Source organism: Passer domesticus, chromosome 17, assembly GCF_036417665.1.
Source record: "Passer domesticus isolate bPasDom1 chromosome 17, bPasDom1.hap1, whole genome shotgun sequence".
Lineage (NCBI taxonomy): Eukaryota > Metazoa > Chordata > Aves > Passeriformes > Passeridae > Passer > Passer domesticus.
Genome location: NC_087490.1, coordinates 2,534,118 through 2,547,361, shown reverse-complemented (window position 1 = coordinate 2,547,361; position 13,244 = coordinate 2,534,118). Strand labels below are relative to the sequence as shown.

Below are 13,244 nucleotides of genomic sequence, written 5' to 3'. Positions count from 1 at the left end.
AAGCCAAACACAGAAAGGCTCCCCAGCAGACACTGAATATTGCTAGGTTTAGATTTCTGAAGTGGAAATGCATCTCCTGGGACAGGAAGTGTCACCACTGCTTTGGGAAGTCACAGCAGCACTGGTGACAGCAGTGTGAGACTGCCAGAGGCACTGCCAGAGCTGCTGGGGCAGCACAAGCCCCTCAAGTGCCATCCTGAGGGCTCAGCTGAGGCACTGCCCGCCCAACACTGCCAGCACAGCCCTCCTGCCTGCTTCACTCAGCCACTCACACCTGGCTGCAGTCAGCTGTGGGACTTTGGAATGTACTTTGGGATTGTTTTGGAGGGGGAAGGAGAGGCAAACTCAGCTCATTTTAAATCAAAGCTCTTTCGTCCACACACATGTTCTTGCTGTGAAATGACAATCGCAGCTCCCTGTAGTGGATGCTTTGGGTTAAGAGCACAAGTGTGGTTTGTGATGCAGCTTTTATATTCAAAATATTGTTCTGAGAGAAGAGACAGGATTGTGATTTGTCCACAGCATTGTGTGTCTGCAGAGGGACAAGGCACCATGGAGAGGCCATACCTGTGCTGGCATTATAGATGGTAAAAATGACCCCACCACCCAGGCCTGAACTCTGAGGGTTCATCACTGAAGTGCAGATCAAGCCAGCAATAGCAGCATCCACAGCTGTGCCTCCACTTTTCAGGATGTTCCTGTGGTGGGAAGGGAAGAATAGAGACACTGTTAAAATCCAGGAATGGCAGAGTAGAGGAATCACATGAAAATGCCTCCTTGGGACCCCTGCAACTTGTGGAGAGCAGCTAGAGAAATGTAGTGGCAGCAGTGTGGGGTGTGAGGGGCACCCTCCTCTGCTAGAGTGAGAAGGAACAATTAGAGGAAAAGATAGGAGAGTCCACAGGAGGAAAGAGCAGCCAGGGTCAGACCTGTGGGAGGCTGGACTTCCTCTGGGCAGAGTTATGGGAGAGGGAGAGTTGCAGCTGCTCACAAATGCTGAACGTGGACTGAAAGGGACAGCAAAGAGTTGAGACACAGAGAAGGATGCTCTGAGCACAGAAGAGGGCTTTCCACACGCTAGGAACCAAACAACTGATCTCTAGCTTGCCAGATGCCATTCCTAATAAAGGCATGTGTGGTCAACTGGACAGGAGCACTGAAGAGGGAACGCTGGGTCCATGTGAAGCAAACTCCTGAGAAAATGTGTCAATAAGCTTCATTGTTCCTACAATGTGACTTCCTGGGCTTCTTATAACAAAAATACCCCAGCCTGCTCCCTGTATTCCCAAAGACAAAACCAACAAAGAAACAAACCAAACAGGAAACAAACCCTCGACTGCTTCTACCAAGGCACAGACATTAAGGCAGCCTCTTGCTGCTGACAGCAATGAGGATCTGTTAGAGAAACTTGTCCCAACAAATGCTTCCCTGAAGAACATCTGAAAACCATCATTTCCTTGCAGTGGAAATGGGGTGGCATTTCCTGCACAGCCTGCCAGCAGCCAGCACTGGTGTTTCCTAGGAAGGTTCCTAACTGCTTCACTGGATTATTGCTCAGATAAGGCAAAGCCAGAAGGGAGACTGGAGTAGCTCAGTAATTGCAGTGCAGCCAATCCCAGAGTTTGCATGGGAACACAGAGCACACACAACACACACAGACTGGTGTTTATTTTCCATCCACAGATATGGCTGGGACCTGCTGGGTCCGGGAACAGGATGCTGCCAGCAGGCACGCTGATGTGGCTTTCCTTTGTTTCCCCAAGTGCCTCGGATCCACTCCCTGCAAGGAAACGACATGCGGACAAGTGGGAGAAAAGAAACAGTAGGGAACATCAGGCTTTCTGTTTGGGATCTGCATGGCTTTTGGGCTCCTGGGAGCTCCCTGGCTGTAGCTCTGAGCATGGAGACTCAGCCAGGCTCATCCATCCAGCTCCTTGCAGCAGAGGAGGGACTCATCACACCAATGTCCCTGGGAGGTGTTTTTCTGAAACTGTTAATTGCTGACCACAGAAAGGACACGAGGGCTTCCTAAAAAACTGGGTCACCTCTGCAGAAGACCCAGACAGCGCGTTAGAAAGTTGGAAAAAGAGAGAAGAAGGACTGCAACACTGACTCGAGACAGTGCTCCCCAGAGCCTCTGGAGTGAGTGTGAGCTGTGAGGCAACACATGTACAAAGCCTGGTGGCAGGGAGAGGCACGGTTCTGGCAGGGAAAAACAGCTCTGAAAAGAAGCTTGGAGATGGTACAGTGCACATGTCAATGCAATGCATTAAGACCTTAACATGGAACATCAGGCACATTTCCCAAAGCCTGAAAAGCACCATTCTCACCCAAATTCACAGCACATTCTCACTGGCCTCCAGCCTTGACGCCTTTCCCTCCAGCCTCTCCAGAGACCGAAACTCCACAGAAAATACACTGAGCTGGCTCTTGGTGTGTCACATGTGTGTGGTTCACTCATTTCCAGTCACAGACCTGCCCCGTCCCTGGGAGTGATGCCTGGGGAATTTAGGGCCATTATATACAGCAAAACCGCATCTGGATTTATGTCTCATTACTTGGCTCCATTTACATGGATCTCTGCTGCAATGAGCTTAGTTACAATGCAAAATCCTTAATCAAACTGTGGCACCTTACCAGGTCTCCCTAGAGATAGCAGTGCTGCAGCTGACAAGATCTGATAACAATGTTTTGTCCCATATCCTTCCTGCCACTTAGCGTTAGGGTTTAGTCATTAATGGAGTTTCCTTATAATAAAGAGCAGAAAAGGGTGTTAACAACCAAGTCCCATTCCAGCAGCAGCAAACAGGGATTCACCTTCCCTGGAAAGGGTGAATGATGGCACGTTGCTCACAGCAAAGATGGGCTGTGCTGGACTGCAGACTAAGACCTCTGCTCTGCCCTAGGCTAGAGGGAGCCCTGAAGCCCCTTTAAACACACTGGAAGTGCTAACGTATTAAATTGTATTGGCTCTTTCTTTTTTTTCCTGCTAAAGAAGGCTGGGGGCTGGAAGACCACCCATTACACAGCAGCTGCCTCCTTAGGATTTATGAAGAGCAAAAGCAACAACTGCTTCTGTAAAAAAAGGGCCAGTTACCAAATTTAAAATGTACCAGAAAGGAAACCAAATCCTTTGGGATGTAAACATACTTCAGAAATCTGCTGGGCCATCACTGAAAAGGATTTTTGCATCAGATTCTCTGGTTAGAACTGAGCTTCCCAGGGCTGCCGACGTTTTCTGACTGTTAAAGTCTCACCATTCTCACCCTCCCCACAACCCTGTCCCCCCAGGGGGTGATGATTTCAAAGACTGGTTCCCAGGATTTATGCTGGGCTGCACTGGAGAAGTGGGATCAGAGATGGCTGCTGGGCCAGGCCAGGTCAGCTCGCCTTGCTGCAGTGAATCCCACCACTGGGAATGAACATTTTTTCCTAAATCTGTCCCTGACCTTATGCTGCCTCTTGTTTCTGCTGTTTGGGAAACAAAGAAATGCAGAACAGTGGATGACAGAGCTCAAACAGCACACTGGTAGGGAATATAGAGCTTTTTTGCATGGTTGATGAAAAGAGCCTCTTCCAGGAGGTGGTTCAGAGTTGGAGGTGAAGTTTGAGTACCTCTTACTGTCACAGGGCAATCATCTCCTGTCTCCTCAGGGCTCTTGACATGAGGAGAAATTAGTGAGGTGAACTGTGGTACCAATCCACATCCTTGGGTAAAAACTGCTCTGATTCTCCTTTTAGGCTCCCATCCCTCTTCATCAAAGTGTTTCACTTGATTCAGGGACAAGTTTTCTCCCAGGGCAGGGTCTTAGTCTGGACAAGGTTGTTTTCAGCCCCAGTTTCCAGCAGAACAAACACAGCGAGAGACCCAGCCTTGCTGAGCTGGGCACTGATGGCTAAGGGGAAGTTTAGCTCAGGACCTGCCAGCATGGATGGTGACAGGCTGAAGGCTCACTGACATTGCTCACTTTCTGCAGGGACCCAAAGAGTTGCATAAAGATTTCAGAAATCCAGAGTACATTAACACACTCTCCAGAGCTGGAAAACACATGGCCCCTGAGGAGTTTTCCCCAAACCACTATCCCACTCATTGAAATACAAAATTCCTCCTTGAGCAAGAGGTTTAGTTCAGTTACTCTCAGCAAGTTCAATTGACAATTCTATTAGGAACACACGAAGACTCCAAAATGGAAGAATCTTAACCAACAGAGTATCATGTAGTGCCCCAGGAATTCCATTCCTGACAACTCACAGAGCATGTTGTTTGAGTTGATCTTTAAAATAAACAAGATTATTTAATTAAAGAATAAAATCTGTAAGTAAGTCAGAGATTAGGTGCTGCTTTTATGTTCCAAGGCTTTAGGCACCAGAGCAGTTCTCTGAGCATCCCCCACACGGATTCCTGTGAGCTCGGGGGGGATTTGCAGGATGAAAGGGGTGGCTGTGGGGTCACAGCAGGACGGAGGGTCTGCAAGGTCGGTGGGGAAGAGCAGGGACAAACCAGCCCTGTAATGTGTCTAGGGACTGGCATTTAGGGCTGCTTGGCTTTGCCCTGCTCTTGCCTTGTTGCTGAAGTGTCACATGAACTGCCAGTTCAGAGGTGGGGACAGCAGGGCCTAATGGCCAAGAGTGCTCTCAGAAATTGGATTTTATTGCTACTGCTGTGACAAAATTCCTATGGATGCTAAAATCTTACTCAGCAAAGATGAGGCAGGAAGCAGTTGTATGCTCATCTTCTCATGGTGCTCCCAGCACGGACCCTGAGTCAGCCTTGAGGAAGCCCTCACCCTGCAGAGTCACACGGGAGGTCACAGAGCAGAGCTGATGGCTCTGAAAGGCTGAGCCCCTGCCAGAGCCCCTCTGCTGTGGCATCCTCACAGTGTCACTGCCATGTGAGAATTCCCCACCAGTGAAAGAACATCATTTTCTCTCCTGCAGTTTGCTCCGAGAACTAATTCAGTACTAAGAGCACTAAAAACATCTTGTGTTAAGAGCTGAGAGCTTAAAAAGTGACACACAGGCATAACAGTACAGAAATGTCTGGGAGAAAATGAACAGGGTCACATGCAGCACAGAGCATGCAATAAGCTTCCTAGAGGAAAAATGAAGCCACCACTGTGGGCCAGTGGGACAGAGAAAGAAATACGACAACAACAAGGAAAAGGGCAAATATAATACAAAGATTCTTGTCCCAAGCTCTCATGCAGAAGAACATTTTTATAAACAATTTTACTATTATAATCTTTTACAAGGACATGCACAGAAGAAGAAGCTGGGAGAACAACACGGGAGTTTGTCTCATTCCAAGTCTAAGGACAGCATGAAATGAGCACAAAGATTTCCAAGAATGGCTGGAGGCAAGGGATACCAGGAAAAGCAGCAGCAGTCATGCAGCAGGGGAGTAGAGCTGACCACCAGGCAGAGGGTGAGCAGTGTAGAGCTCAAAGGAGCAGAACAGCCGTGGCTGGAGAGGTCCCAGAGGCTTGGCAGGGCTGGAGGAGAGAGCAGGACCTGATGTGCAGATGCCCCAGCATGGGCAAAAGGGGAAAAAAATGAGATTGGAATGCAGAGCAAGAGCAGGATTTTGTGGGGATCATTGGCAGACTATCTGTAGGAAATTGAAGTTGGTCCATTGGACTGGAGGGACAGCACAGACCTGTTAGCAAGTGTGCTGGAGGTGCAGCTGCAGCAGTGGTGGAGGCTGGGGAAGACTGTGGAGCTTCTTGCTGAGAGAAAGAAGGAAACAAGGGAGAGCCCAGCAGCCGTAGCCAACTAGACAAAGCTGCTCAGTTTGAGTACCTCACTGTCAGAGGGCAATCAACTCCTGGCCACAGATTTCTGTGGCTCTCACTTCAACATCTTCCAGCTGATTATACACTACATCAAGTTAAAGTTTACAATAGCTGCAAAAACAAATGCAGTGGTTTTCCCCAGCAGATTCTTTGGGCAATCCACTTATGTATTTTCCTCTTTTTCCATTAATAGTGATTTTAAAAATACTTCTGCTTTCTGAAGAACTAACATGTGGCTCCACATAAAAACCCCATCTCACTGTTTGACATATGTGCAGCCACAGTACATTTTCTCCAGCTACTCACAAATTCTGTGCCAGCACATCAGTGCCAGAATCAGAGGTGAGACAAAGTGTGGTATTGTGGCACCACATCTCATTTCACTCCCCCAGCCACGAGGCAGAGCACACAGCTCCAGCATCCATCACTGGAGCATCCAGCATCACATGTAAACCTCCATCCATCCTTCTGCTTTCATGGATACAGGCATTTAATAATTGAAAGAACAGTAAAATAATAACATGGCAGTAAAAATGTTTGAGAGACAAGTTTTACACAAACTGAAGATGTACAACCCGGACATCTTGAGAATTTTTTTAACCTACATCTTTCTTTCCAAGTGGTGGAAATATGTCTTCTATACTTCTACTGTCTTGACTGAATTTCAATTAAATTTGCTGTTTGCTTTTTTCTTCATAGCAGACACATTTGCTGCAGGCTTCAGTCCAGAAAGGAGACCCCCAAAAGGCAGGGATACCAGTCCCCCTTTCCCTGCTTTCCCTTTTGAAGCCTGGCTGCATCTCTCTGCAAGCTCCTCTAACTTCTTAATTTATTCTAAGTCACTTATCCGCCAGATCTACCACGCCATAAAAACTAAATTTCTTCCTTCCCCACTTAAAACCAAAATACTACAACTATTTATACCTTGGAAAAGGCCAAGGGTTTGCACAGCTGCAAACCTTTGGGGCGCTGCAATGAAAGCAAGCAGCAGAGAGCAGAGCAGAGCCAGCAGTCCCGGCTGGAGCGAGCCCGGGAGCAGCAGCAGCCCAGCCCGGAGCTGGGTGAGCCCGAGCCTGGGCGCTCCGAGGAGCCGAGCTCCGCGCACGTACCGGCCGATGAGGGAGCAGCTCTCGCTGTCGGCGGCCACGGCCCCGTGCAGGAACTGCGGGGCAGCGCACCTGGGCTGGGTCAGGATGACCACGAGGGTCACGGCCACGGCCAGCGCTCCCAGCGTCAGCAGCAGCAGGCAGCAGACCTTCCCCGGGGACATGGCTGTGGCTCTCGGTCCTGGCGAGGAGCTGCCTGCCTTGCCCGGGGAAGTGGATATATCCCGAGCCGGGAGGGAGGTCCCGCTGCAGTGGGCTCTGCCCCCAGTGATTACATCCTTTCCAATGCTCTGTCTTTCCTGCTCTCTTAGGTGTGAGGGGTTTTTCACTCTTAATAAACTTTTCTTGCAGATCCACAATCCGCCCTTTTTGTGTGTTCGATGAAAACACTTTAACACATTCACTCCTGGAGCACTGGAACACTTCACACTGCTCCTCCTTCTCACAGCCTCTCTGGCTTCCCATTCTTGACACACAAATTACCTAACAAAGGTGGCCTGTGTGAATCACTGGGGGAAATTACCTCAGTCCTACACTGCAAACTTGGGATGTTTTGTTCCTCAGCAACTACTCAAAGAAGTAAAAGCTGAACACACTGTACAAAGCTAGAACCTTCATATTTACTCTTAGTTCACTTTATAGCTTATTATAATCTTATTTACTTTTTTAATATGTGCATCTTACCAGTGTCCACAGCATACATCTTCTGTAAATGAGCACAAGAGAACAACTGGAATAAAGCAGCACTTTGCAAACACTGGTGCCCAGAGCACCAAGAGCTCTGGGGTCCAGCCTGAGCAGGGCTGATCCCTGACAGAGCAGTGATGAGCAGCAGGAATTGCTGCCCAGTGCAGCTGACCCCAGCTGGATCTTTAACAACCTCTAATTATACAGTTCTCCTTAAAGACAGGGCTCCACATCTGCCTGATGTCTTTCTAAAAGATGTTACCTGTGATCCTTTCCCTGCTAGATTTGGGAGAAGGGGAATTCACCTGTGCAGATTTACACATGTATTTCAGAGCAGATTTTGAACTTGTCCCACTAAAGTTTATCTTATAACTAACAATACTATTTCACATGTCATATCTCAGTAAATGGATTTGATAGGCTAAAATGTCTTTTTTGTGGTTGTATCTTCTCATAAGGTTACTTTGAGGAACTGAAAAGAAAGTTGGCATGTATAAACAAGCCTCCTCAGCTCTAATGTGACTCTTCACTCCATTGCAAAACATTGCTGATTTTGTAGATTTTCTCAATCTCTGCACGACTTTGATGTTTCATTTTTGACAAATTACAGTATCACACTTAAAGAATCATCATCCTACTGTTTCTGGGAAAGCTCTTCCCTTTAAACTCATAGCAGAGCTGACCACTCAGTACCAATAAGACAAGTGGATTTTGCCTTTTACTTTCATCAAATGCTGTGGCGAATTCAACTGTAATCTCTCCAATTTCTCTCAGTTTCCAGGTCTGGGTTTTAACTCAGCACATCAAACCTCTGCATCTGGAAAATTATCATTGTGCAGTCAAGGAGGAGACTGGAAGAGGGAAGAGAGGTAGAGTGTCACCTCCCAGCCCAAGGGAGAGGGCAAGGATGGCCTGGGAAGGCCAAGACATGGTTATGTCTATCCCAACTAACTGCTGCCTCTCCCAGGAAAATCCATCTTTCTTTTTGTATGGAAATAAAGACTGAGCGTCTTTGTCTCTTTCCCTGTGTAACCATTACAGTCTTGGTGCAAAGTTCAACTTTGCCATATGATACTACAAGCTCTGCATGGACCCTCCCATGCCAGAAGATGCTGGGATTCAGGACTTTGACCTCTATTTTTCTGTTCATTTGTCAAAACTTTCACATTTGCCATCATTGTCTGGGAGCACAGTTTGCCTTGGCAGAAATCTCCATACACAGCTCTTCACTCCCTGGTCTTCTGCTGCCAGCATGAAGGGCTTTGTATGCTGCTTGAAAGGGGAATCAGGTATTTAATGACCCTTACAGGAATTTTAACTATAATTTTAATTATTAACAGAATCATCATTCCTTAACTTATAAAAAGACGGAATATCTTTAAATTGTCCTTTACATTGTTGGGGTCCTGCTACATCTTTGTCCAAATCTGCAATCAAGAGATCAAATTTGAATATTATGTAATATTTGGAGTACAGGCATTGCTAAGGTTGACATGAAGACTACAGCTGCCTTTTAGAGGGTCAGAAATTATCAAAGAGTGTAAATTCTCAGATTTCTTTCCCAATTGCCCTCTCAGGTTACTACAGGGAGGTTGAAGAGTCTCAGGCATTGGGGTGAGTTGGTGGGGAGAGTACAGGGAGTTCTCTGCTGACCAAAGGGACCAGGGCAGGCTTTGGAGGCACCAGGAGCTTCTCCTTCAGCCTTGCTGGGGACGCTGTGCACCTTGGTTACTGCATTGCACCAAGGCAATGTAATTTTTCTCCAAGCTCCAGCATGTCTTGACACACAGAGCTGCCATCTGTAGTGGCTGCTGCTCTGACAGCAAAGCTGGTTTGGGACGATGGCTGCATCAGCCGTGTTTGAGGAGAAGAAGCTGGTTGATGGCTGAAAGACACCCCTCATAACCAGCCTTGGGAGCCTGGCAGTGAGGAGACAATCCCAAAGAGCCCCAGCATCTACACAGGCTGTAAGTGTAGGCACACATGCTTTTCATTTGACAGAACAAATGGAGATGCAAACCAAGGAGCCACCTTTGGGGAAGATGGAGACCTCTGTGCTGAAGCAGGATTCATGACCAGGGCCAAATGAAGAAAAAAGAGGTTGCAGCTTTGTGTGCAGCAAAAGAATAGGTTTGTGGCATGAATGACATTTTAAGCATTGCATTTTGCCTCCTTTTCTTTAGTGCTGTTTTCCATTGATTGAGGGAAAGCAAAGAACAGACAGAAAGTCAGGTATTTGTACTCAAAAAAGAAAAGCTAAGATATTGACCTTCAGTTTATCACTCTTCATCTCATATTTTAAAAATATAAATTTAAAGAACCCTAAATGCACACCAAACTCATAAGCCATTCTCACGCTAGTGTCCTAAATAACCTCATTTGTCTTGGTCTCTACACTGTCCAAATTATTTTGCAACATACTCAGGGGGATGCCTCTTTCTGCTGGTGTTTGTTTGCAGAGCATTGTCTACAGTCACCAAGCTCTTACTGTAATAAATAAGAAATGCATTTTATATTTCCCAGCTCTAAATTAGGTTTTAACCATTGGACAAGAGTCTAAGAAAGCTTCCAAGATCTTGCAACCAAAAGCCAAATTGGATGTATTTCATACACTGTTTGTCCCCTACTTCAGTCATGTTTATTTATAACACAGGAATATAAATTAATTCTATATGATAATCAAATAACCCAATAATAGGCAATATTCAGGGACTTTATTGTCCAGATTTTCTAAGGGACATGGCTGTGACTTCCACAGTTGGTGCTCATAATTCATTTGTCTCAGTACTCAGCCCATTTGTTGTCAGAAACTGCTACACACTAAACTTTGCACATTGTTTTTCTTTACACACAAACAAGTTTATTTTATTGAGGGTCATGGGTCTGCTCCCACAAAAATCAAGTGTTCAGACATCTGGAAAAACAGATACTTGGAATCAGGAAATTCTGATGCTCGAGAATTTCTCATTCATATTTCTCCTCCCTCTGTTATTCCTCAGAATTCAGGATGATAGTTAAACCCATAAAGTTCCCTGATTCAGGAAAGCCAAATGATCCTTCCTTTGTTACTGAAATCAGAAAAGGGAAATATGTTCCTAATTTACTCATACTAATTTACTTATGCTTTGCTGAGATTAAAATTTAAGTACCTTCTGAATCAAGGTTTTTTCCATTTTCCTTTTAATTGGAAAGCACGCCAGGGAATAACTCTCACACTTTTAGCTGAGAAACTTGGCAGTACTTCATCTCAAGTCTTGAAAACACACTTCTGGCTCCAATGTAATGGCTAAACAGATTCATCCAACAAAGCCTTGGAGGGTTGGAGGGTGATCACAAGCATTCCACAAGCATTTTAGAAGCACAGCAGCAGGACAGTGACAGATGACTGGAGAGTACAAACCTACATCTTGAGGAGAGCAAGTATCAACAGTCCAATACTATCCTGGCATTATTTTCCTCAACCACACTGTCCTTCATTTTCCCACTTAAAGAATGTCTCTTTGTGGGCTGCAAGCAGGAGCAAAGGGAGTGCACTTGAATGGGACATCACAGGACACACACCATTTCTCACATCACTGAAAGCCTAAAGGGACCCACAGAATGTCAGAGATTCCTCTGTCTTTGCTGAATTTTTCAAGGTTAAAGGCAGAGCTGCTGCTTCCTTCTTCCTTTCCTGCTGGTTACAAAGTAATGCCTGTTGGAAATGTTCTGTGGAACCCAACCAGAACAACCTCTACTTCACAGTGACATTGGCCCAGTGAAAGTCAACTTTTGCACAGCTTGACTCAGTGGGACACATGGCACAAACCATTGCCCAAGGGGAACTCTTCTCCCTTTACTTTATTCAGTGAGGATATCCAGGCAGAGTTTACTGCAAACATCAGCACTTTTTCTTTCTGTAACACTGCAGCTATGCTCAGTATTAGATTAACAGTGAAACTTTCTGATTCAGTCCTTAACTCTTGAGCGCCCTTCTGGACCAAATCCAGCAGTTTTCCTAAAGACTAAACCTCATTAGTACAATTACTATAACAGCTGAAAATATTGGCAGGAGAAAACAAAAGGGAACTTTGTGTGCATCCAAAGACACCAACAGCAAACTCTGCCTGAACTCTGTATTGTCTAAAATAGGCTGGAGTATTACATTAGTGACCCCAAATGATATCTGTGGAGGGTTTTAACCCACATGGAAGTACTAAATATAATATATTCATTGTGTGTGTGTGTATCTATATGTAATTACCTATACAGCTGCCATCATATGCTTTGTATGACCTCAGAGAGCCCCAGCCAGTGAGTACTGGTTCACTGCCATGCTCATTCAGGAGATGCCTGGATCAGTTTGCTTACTGAATCCTGTGAAGGCTGGAGCTCCCTTGGTCTCCCCAGGACCCAGCACAGGGCAACATGAGCCACTCTGAGCACACAAGGGAAGCACATCAGCTGAGGAAGCTGAGGAGTGATTTTTGCCAGGGATCTTCACAGGGAGAAGTAACATACTCAAATCTTGAACTCTTTAACACCAACAGCCTTAGAAAGATGTTCAGAAAAAGGAGTGCTGTTGAAATACAATTTGGAAGTCAAAAAGAGAATCAGTGAGGATGAAAATGCAACACCAGCAAATCTCTGGCTTGGACTAAATTAAGGGGAATGGCTGACAGGGAACACAGCATCACCCACAGGGACCTTGCTGAGCTTGAACAGAAGCCCCATGAAGTTTGGTACAGAGCAGGACAGAGGTCTGCACGCAGGCAGAGTGAGGTGCTCAGCACAGGCTCCCTCATGGGCTGCTCTCCGTGTTGGAGGGGATCCAGGTAAATGGCTATTTAAATGCTGGCAACACCCACAAGCTTGACTGTGTGTTCTCTTCCAAGCCCTCTACATGCTTCTCCAGCCTCTAACACCCTGGTTCCCAACTCCACACAGCAGGGGCTATCCCCCACCAAGCAATCCCACTTCTCCCTCCCGCTGCCATCCCCACACTCTGGGCCATGCTCTGGCCCCACGCAGTCAGTCAATGCAAGCTCACACCATGCAGGAGATGAGAGCAAACTCTCCATGGGCTGCACAAACTGAGCCCCAGGCAATGAGGATGTCATGTCTGCATTAGGCTGTTCGTGCAGCTGCTACAATATTTTTCTTTTCACTTTTTTTTTTTTTTAAGTTCCTGGTGTTAAGGGTATATAAAAACAATAGGGACTTTTATCTTAAGAAATCATCTAAAAACAACCTCATCCTCTCAGAAAAAGGAGCAAGGATGGGAAATACTTTCTGAAAATTCCCCTAAATGAGAAATGAGGCTTTTGTGGGATTCCCAGGTAAATGACAGAGCTGCACTGCTGTGCACAGAGAGGCTTTCCAAAGTGCTTAATCACACTGCAGTTTCTGAGTCAGGAATCAAGACCAGGACCAGCATCTGGATTTCATCTCCTCTCCAAAATGAGCAGGACCACTGAAATGGAGCCAAACAGATTGTACTTTCCTGTGAAGTCAGCAGGCCCCACCTCTGCCTATCCCTGCAGCCCTTCCTGAGAAATGAAAGCATCCACACATCACCCCTGCTGGAGGCCTGCAGTGTCCCATCACCTCACTGGAATCCAGTGACATCCACCAGCATCAGAGTGCTGAAAGGGAGAGTAAGGGGGGACATGTGCAGCTG

At 46.4% G+C, this 13,244-nt stretch overlaps 1 protein-coding gene across 4 annotated transcripts in view; it reads right to left on the bottom strand.

Annotated features, from left to right (window-relative positions):
• The window catches only part of GGT5 (gamma-glutamyltransferase 5), a 37,406-nt gene that overhangs the window by 10,046 nt on the left and 14,116 nt on the right, over positions 1–13,244 (bottom strand). For 2 of the 4 annotated variants that reach the window (XM_064392640.1, XM_064392641.1), the window contains exon 2: positions 568–698. In XM_064392640.1, the coding sequence (XP_064248710.1) occupies positions 568–631 (64 nt within the window). In that variant the 5' untranslated portion in view covers positions 632–698. Of the gene's footprint in view, positions 1–567; positions 700–6,901; positions 7,128–13,244 lie in introns of those variants that run through there. The other 2 variants (XM_064392638.1, XM_064392639.1) reach the window with 2 other exon arrangements.